At 39.2% G+C, this 8,309-nt stretch overlaps 1 protein-coding gene across 1 annotated transcript; it reads left to right on the top strand.

Annotated features, from left to right (window-relative positions):
- Positions 1–5,005: 5,005 nt before the first annotated feature.
- On the top strand, positions 5,006–8,062 carry LOC114922992 (UPF0575 protein C19orf67-like; the record flags this gene model as incomplete). The annotated part of the gene is made up of 2 exons (XM_029285345.1): positions 5,006–5,283; positions 7,918–8,062. Coding segments are annotated over exons 1-2 (423 nt in total), but the record flags the coding sequence as incomplete, so codon positions are not given.
- Between the last annotated feature and the right edge of the window lie 247 nt (positions 8,063–8,309).

Genomic DNA, 8,309 nt, shown 5'->3' with positions numbered 1-8,309 from the left:
CCTCCAGAGATCATTCACCAATGTGACCAATGCCGTTTCCGTGCTGTATCCCGGTCTGAAGCCCGACTGGAGCGGGTCTAGATAGACTGTTTCCTCCAGGTGTCGGGGGAACTGCTGCGCAACCACACTCTCAACAACCTTCGCCACAAAGCGAAGGTTGGAGACCGGACGATAGTTAGCTAATACATCTGGGTCCAGATGTATTACTTTTGAAGATAAGGTTGAACTTGGAGACAGATTCACGTGTTCATCTTATCTCCATCATTAGAAAAATCTGCACTATGGGTGACTCAACAGCAACATAGTACAAAAGAGATATTTTGAAACTCAGTTCCCGGGTAAAACTTTTACATTCTTCTATGAAGAATAACGAGAAGTGGCTTTTTTCTTTCCCCCCCTCAAAACAGAACAGGATGTATATTAAATTAACCTCCTGCTTTTACAGGTGGTCCTCGAATTACGACCACACTTAAGCCCACAATTTCTGTTCCTAAGCAAGATAGTTGTTATCCCTTTTTATGATCTTTCTTGCCGCAGTTGTTAAGGGAATCACTGCAATTGTTAAGTTTGTAACACGGTTATTAAGTGAATCTAGCTTCTCTATTTGCTTGTCAGAAGGTTGTCAAAAGGTGATCATATGAACCTGGGACACTGCAAGCATCATACATGTCAGTTGCCAAGCATCCAGATTTTAATCACATGACCACAGGCATGCTGCAGCGGTCATACGTTTTTCAGTTGTAACTTTGAAGGATCATTAAATGAATGATCGTAAGTCGAGGACCACCTGTACCATGTTTCCTCACAAAATTAATAGATGGTATAGATAGCCATGCTGGCTCAGGAATTCTGGGAATTGAAGTCCACGAGTCATAAAAGAGGCAAGGTTGCCTACCGCTGGTATAGAAGGACATACATTTTGCTATGACATGCCGACTCATTGTTGCTTGGCTTGATGCTCAAATAGATGCAGTAGCTGAGTACAGGTAGTCCTCAACTTACGACCATTTGCTTAGTGACCAAAGTTACAATGGCACTGCAAAAAGTGACTTACAACCAGTTCTGGCATTTATGACTATTGTGGCATCTCCACAGTCACATAATCAAAATTTGAACACTTTGCAATCGGCATGTGTTTACGGTGGCTGCAGCATCCTGGGGTTCATGTGATTGCCTCCTGACCTCCCAGCTGGCTTCCAACAAACAAAGTCAATGAGGTAAGCCAGATTTGCTTAACAACAACCACATGCTTCACATAATTGCAGGGATTTATTTAACAACCGTGGCAAAAAAAGGCCACATAATTGAGTAGGATTCACTTAACTGCTTTACTTAGCAACCGAAATTCTGGTGGTGTTTGTGGTTGTAAGCAGAGGGCCAATAGGCAAGGGGAAAGGCCCACAATAACTACTGCCAGTTACCAACTACTTCATGCTACCATGAGAAAGAAAGTATACATAATTATAGTGTGGAAGTAGGTAAGACTATTAATATTCTATTGTTGATAAATGTGATCACGTGGCATCAAAGAGCCCAAGAACCTTATTTGAAGTTCTATGCATGCTAAATGCTTTGTTCACTGATAGACTTTGTTCCAAACACTAATGTGCGTTTTTCTATATGACCCGCTCACCATGGATCAGTGATGCCTTAGCAACCATCATTCATAGAGCATGAATGAGCGATGACACTTTCAACTGCCCCCTCCCATTCCTCCCCTGGCATGTTTTAATGTTTTTCTTCTAAAATGTTTTGTTGCCGTTTTTGGTCCATATCAAAAAAACAAATTCAACAGTAGTATAAAGCACTTCACTGCTTTATACTCATGTAAGATTATGCCTTGAGAATTTACTGAGTAAGACAAAGTCCATCTTTATTTCTCAGATTTTGTGGAAGATCTTGACAAATGATTTTTCTCAGTCTGTTACTTCATCTCTGTTACTTAAGAAGGAAAATAATTGGAATACGATTGGAATTATCGATTTAAAGGGCCAGTGGACCAAAGAAATAGGTTTGCAATGCATGTACAAAAACTCTGACACACATCACACAAATCAGGCATAGCAAATGTTGAAAGGCTATCTGAATCTCTGTTTGGGCATTAGCTCCTAAGTATTTGGAAGAGAGGAGGTAGAAACCTTTCCTGCTGGTCAAGGCAAAATCTACTGGCTGGGAAGGAACCGTTATGGTTCACTCTTTAAACCTTAACAGTCACTGACTTCTAGAAAAGTCTAACTCTGCCGAGGCTGAGCATCAGTGTTCCAACTGTTAACAGTCTGTGGATTGCTCTTCCGTCAAACCTAGGTGGGTCTCTGTTTCCCCCCAAAGGTTTCCTCTTCACAGTGACATCTCCCTTGTTCCACAGACTGGATCCTCTGCATTATGTTGAAGATTTTACCTTGTTATCTATGGTTCCCATCGGAGCGATATCTTTACTGTTTCCAAATATGAGCAAACAAAACAATACAAGGAAGAAAATTGATCACCGGTGCAACATAGTAAATTTGCTTCACTGTGGGGAAGTCGGTATTTTTCAAAGTTTGGTTTCCAAATGGTACATATCTTGCTGAACCTGTTACCCAGGGCTATTTTTTTTTCTCCATGTGTTCCTGTCTGTGTGTACTAACTTGAAGATATTGAATTATAATTTCCTGAAAGAGCAAAATTTAAGTAAACTTTAAAAATAAAACACTATTATACATATCTTTGCCAAATCAAACTTTACTTTTATCTCAAGGCTTATTAGGAACTTTAATTCAGTCACATAATAAGCATCAGTGTTACAGGTAGCCCTCGACGTACGACTACAATTGAGCCCAAAATTTCTGTTGCTAAGTGAGACGTTTTTAAAGTGTGTTTTGGCCCTTTTTATGATCTTTCTTGCCACGGGTGAATCCCTGCAGTTGTCAAGTTAATAACACGGTTGTTAAGTGAATCTGGCTTCCCCATTAGCTTTGCTTGCCAGAAGGTGATCACATGACCCTGGGACATTGCAACTGTCATATGAACCAGTTGCCAAGCATTTGAACTTTGATTACATGACTGCTGCAATGGTTGTGTGAAAAATAGTCATAAGTCACTTTATAACTTCAAAAGGTCACTAAACGAACTGTTGTAAATCAAAGACTACTTGTACTTCAGTTTGCCATCCACTTTTCCCCATAAGCTTGTTGTCTTCTTATCTTCCAGTACCATGTTCATATTGTCTTAGCTGTGGGTGTGTGATTTGTGAAATACTGGAGTGCCTCACTTTTTGGATGCTCTACAGTAGCCCAAAACCACATATGTATCACAGTTTAATTTCATGTGTATTATAATCCACTTTGCGAATCCTGCTAGAGTTAATTATGATTGTAATTAGTTTGAGTTGTTATTGTTGTTTGGTCACAGACTCAACCAGATGTTTAAACATGTTTTATGTTTAATTTTGGCATGAGATGTTTTGGCATTTTTATCCACCTATTTTGAGTACTTCCCAAGAACTAGAACCTAGAATAGGCAGGGGTTTTCCCTTGATGGTGTTAAAGGTTATCATCAGGATGTAAGCTGTTCCAAGTAAAGCTGCCTTTTGCAATTGATTGATGGTGATTTTGTCAATGCTGATTGTATTCAAGTGGCAGATATTTTGGGATTGTACCTAGGGCACCTATTACTCTTGGTACTATCTGTGTTTCTTTTGCCAGTTATTCTACATCTGTTTTCAGGTCTTTACATTTTATGATTTTCTCTACTTCTTTCACTTTTATTCTGCTGTCTCCAGATACTGCAATGTCCACTCTAACAGACTTTTTTTGTCTTTCTTACTGAAAGTTAAGTCTGGGGTGTTATATGACAGATGCTTGTCTATTTGAATTCTGAAGTCCGGGAGCATTTTAGCTTCTTCCTTTTCTATTACTTTGGCCCCACCAGTTCTTGCTTACAGGCAAATGGTATTTCTTGTAGTTATTCTAATGCACCATTGTTGCTACTTTGCCATGCTGTTTTATAATCAGTCTGTGCAATCGTCTTGTAGCAGCTAACTAGCTGATCCATTGTTTCTTCATCTTCTTGCTGTCTATTGCTGTTTCTCAATTCTGGTTTTGTATTCATGTGTTCTTAAGGCTTGGCCTATTGCAGGCAGAATTAGCTCCTCTGTCACCTTCTTCAACTTTCCTGCTCTTAGCCATTGCTAGATCTTGTTGTTATCTACCTTGCCTATTTTTTTTTAATGTATTGGTCATGTAATATTTTGCCTTGGCATGTCTTTTTTTCTAGTCTTCATTTGGTGGGTCTTTCTTGTAGGTCAGTTTGATCTCTCCAGTACCCAGTAAGCCTTCATGGTATATTAGCTGTAATGCATCTTCTTCACTGTCCTTCAGATATTCTTCCAATGCCCTTTTTTCTTCTTCAGTTGGCTGGTGTACACATTTTTCCCTTTTTACGACCCTGTAATTTCTTGATTTGGGGCGGAGTCAGGACAATTGAATGGAGCTGAGCGTTTACTGGCTGGATGCCGTTCCTGACACCTATGCGGAGTTCACAGCAGATATTTTCTCTTTGTGCCATGATAGAGAAACATCTGTCACTACCTAGGATTAAACTCTCAATCTTCCAAGTGGAAGATGAGAATCTTCACCTCTAGACCACCACACTGTTCATCTGGTGTACACATATATTTTGAAAAACTTGCATAATAACTTACTAAGTGATGATAACATCACTTACTTTAAAACATTTTATCCACGCACTCTTTAAGGAATTTGCTGTGTCAGGACTCTCCCAATTTTTTTCACACATTGTGTGAGAGATTACATTGAATCACAGGTGTCAATAGTCATTCAGTGAACCTCAAACTCATGATCTTAATACTAATCAATATACTTCAGTAACAAGTGGCATGGGAGGGTAAAGCTGTCATTTTGAGATTTCCATTTTTATTTGGTAGCATTCTGGAGATACTTAAGCTATCTAGATGTTTAGTTCCCTATCTTTTTCTTGGCAGATTGCCTGAAGCTGGTCATGGAAGATGGCCAGTAAGCAAGGGTACAGTTGTCTCGCAGATGGCTCTCTGGATATTCCAATATCTAGCCCTGAAGGCACCCCAAGTCTCAGTCCTCATAGTCCAGGACTGTGTCTTATATCTCCTCCAATTGCAGAATCTCACTGGCTGAGCAATGCTCAACCACAGACTGAGGCTCCATCAGAAATGAACATCACTTTAGAAAAGTTGCTTGCTCCAATAACTGAAAAATTGAAATATTTGCTGAAGAAAGCAGAAGACTTCCAGACTTACCTTCTGTACAGGTGGGTTAAGATATAGAAATATTGGCAACCTTTTGACAGCACAATGCTGAAACTTGATTTTAATTGTTTTAATATAGCCAAGAATAGTATAATATCTAAGAAAGCAGTGCCCAGCGCATGTCAGCACCAGCCAACCTTAGCTGATTTCATAATTCTTAATGGGATTGGACTTGAATAATACCTAGATAGAAGCCACCAGGAAATTCCACAGCTCTAGAATTCTAGCAACTGGGAAGTTAAAATCGACATGAATGCAAAAGTACTTTGACTTTATTACCAAAGCAAACTGTATGAACATGACCATTAGGAGTTGAGCTCAATTTCAACGAGTCTTGCAGATATGTATAGGAGGAAAATTAAATAAATGATCAAAAATTTCTGACACCCAAATGTTAAACAACAAAAGTTAAATGGCTTTTTATTCCTCCATCAAAAATAAAAGATTAATAGAACCGTTTTGAGATGGGAAGGATTTCAGTTCAGACTTCTGGGCTTGAATCTTTCTATTGTAAAAGCAGGGCCTTTTTTTTGTCATAGAACGCTCAGAACGGAGTTCCGGCACCTTTTTTGGATGGAACCTTGTAGGGTAGGCAAGGCGGGTTGTATGATGTGTGTGAGTTCCGGCACCTTTTTTTTTTTTTTTTTTTTAAACCAAAAAAGTACTGTATAAAAGTGTGCATTTTGTTTCAAGTTTCGGTTGGTTGATCTTGGAATTCAGTTAAAAAATAAAATAGATCTCACAAAGTGAAATCTGGCTATGAAATGCTAAGGTTTCTGTGGGCCTCTCACAATCAATAATAAGCAACCCAATAGAAAATCTGACAGATGCAAAAGCAAAATACAAATGGAAATGAGCCAGTCTATGTCAAAGAGGGAGCCAAAAGTTTGATATGCGGGACAGTGTTATAGATGCTTTTGAATGATTATCAGTTTCCTTCTATATCTTTGTCTTATTTACTGTAGGTCTTATATTTCACTCTAATTACTTCTATATTACTATTGCCATATCTATTTTCCTCATTAAGTTGCTTCTATTCCAGTGTTCTTAGTTCTACAGCTACACTTCTATTACTCTGCACTTCTGTATAATATCTATCTTCTATTTTTATATCTCCATATTGCTACACAATATTCATCTTCCTATGAATATACTGTAGTTCATATTTCTCTATTGCACTGCAATATTTTGGTTGCTCTTTTCAAGACAGCTGCTGCTGTATTGGCAATTGTGCTGTCCTCGTGATGGGAAAGGGATCCAAAAGGAGTGAAAGGAAGGAGCACAGATGCTTTAAATCTGTCCAGCAGCTCTTCCTCTTACAAACAGGAAGGAGAAATGCAATAAGTCCTGAATGCTTTTTCTCTGTGTAGGGATTTTTTTTTTTTTGAAACAGCAATTGCTGAGATTGTTTGAACATGGCTTGTTAACTTTAGTAAATATGATTGATCAGAAGAGCTTGTTCAGTATGCATTTCTTTTCTCCATGATGTTTCTTTCGTCTAATCCCCAGTTTATGACTAATACAAGGATAAGTCCTCCTTTGATGGACTAGAGTTAAAATATTTTTGCACTTACTCCATCAAAAAGTAGCCTCAAGATGCTTAAACTTCTGTCACCCATTAACTTGGAGGAGATCAGGTCACAAGCAGCAACAGTGAACCCAGGCAATAAAGGCAAGATACAAATTGAAAATGGAGGCAGCAAATTTCTTGGGGCATCCATAGGGGCGGGGGGGGGGGGTAGGTCAAAAAAAAAATCAAGATGGTGATTGCAACCATATAATTCTAAGCCCTGCCTCTTTCTAATCTAATGTATCTGTCTCATATATTTTATAAAGGGCAGGCTGGACTTTAGTGACACTATTGTGACTGCTAATATAACTGTTTTGATACTCCCCACTCCTCCCCCCCCCCAACATGACTGCTGGTGTAGTCAAGGACATTAAAAAGTACTTTAGCTCAACAGAGGGGAAAGTCCTGTGTCTTCAATTTTTTTTTAAAAAAACCCATCTGTATCTAACCTATGCCTGCTGTAGGTTAATCTGGTTGAAACTCAGATCTAATCCTGCTTTTTGTTTGGGCATCTGTCATGATTTGGTAATAAAGAAGGGAACCCTTAAAAATGCAATGTCACCCATTACTTTTTTCTTTGTCCCCAGAGTTTTCTCTTATTTTTAGACCCCTTCCTCAGACTAGGATAAATCATGAATTGAACATGCTAAACTCTGTTCTTCTAAATATCTTAAATAGTGTTAGGCACTGAACAAGATAAGGCAGGAATTAAGATATGAAAGAGAATTTCTGTCTTGTTTTTCCCATTAGGATGGTCTGTAAGGCACTGCATTTCTGATACCTTGCTGATTCCAGTAGGTATCCTGGTGCCCGAAGGCAGCAATATCCATATATTTTTCTACCAAGCTCTTTGCCATACCTCAATTAAAAAGAGGAAGCTTCACATTTTGAACCCAGCCTGGAGTTTGTTGATATGATATTCCTCAACTGCAGCCTATATATGCCCCAAGTGTAGCATGTGTGTGTGTGTGTGTGTGTGTGTGTGTGTGTGTGTGTGTTACAGAATAGTGCTGAGCAGGGAGCAAAGGCAATGGCTCTCCTTGACGTAGTGCTCTCCTATTTTCAGCAGAGACAGAATGCAGAAGGAACAGTTTGCCAAAGCCATGCCCACCTTTTTGCAGATGTGCCAGCCATATTTCCACTATTTGGAATCTACAGCACGCAGCTGCACACCTTATTTAAGACCTCCACAGGAACCAGTCCGGAAAAGAGTGAGTGTTCCCACTGAAGCCCTTGGTCCTATTCCATCCAGTTAGGTTGGGGGAGGGGGAGCAGAGACACTCTGCATCTTTGTGAAACTAACCTGAGAAAGAGGGGAGAAGAAATAGGTTCCAGAATAGAAAAAACTCTTCAAAATTCTTATTTCTTTAGTTTGTGGAAGGTAATTGAGATTCATTCCAGAAGTTTCAGTTCTACTGTGGCTTATAATCAAATGCTTCTTGTGTGCAGCACCAAAAT

Source organism: Protobothrops mucrosquamatus, unplaced genomic scaffold (genome assembly GCF_001527695.2).
Source record: "Protobothrops mucrosquamatus isolate PMUCROS unplaced genomic scaffold, P.Mucros_1.0 scaffold1544, whole genome shotgun sequence".
Classification (NCBI taxonomy): domain Eukaryota; kingdom Metazoa; phylum Chordata; class Lepidosauria; order Squamata; family Viperidae; genus Protobothrops; species Protobothrops mucrosquamatus.
The sequence above is the reverse complement of the archived record's forward strand: the minus strand, read 5'-3'. Positions and strand labels throughout refer to the sequence as shown.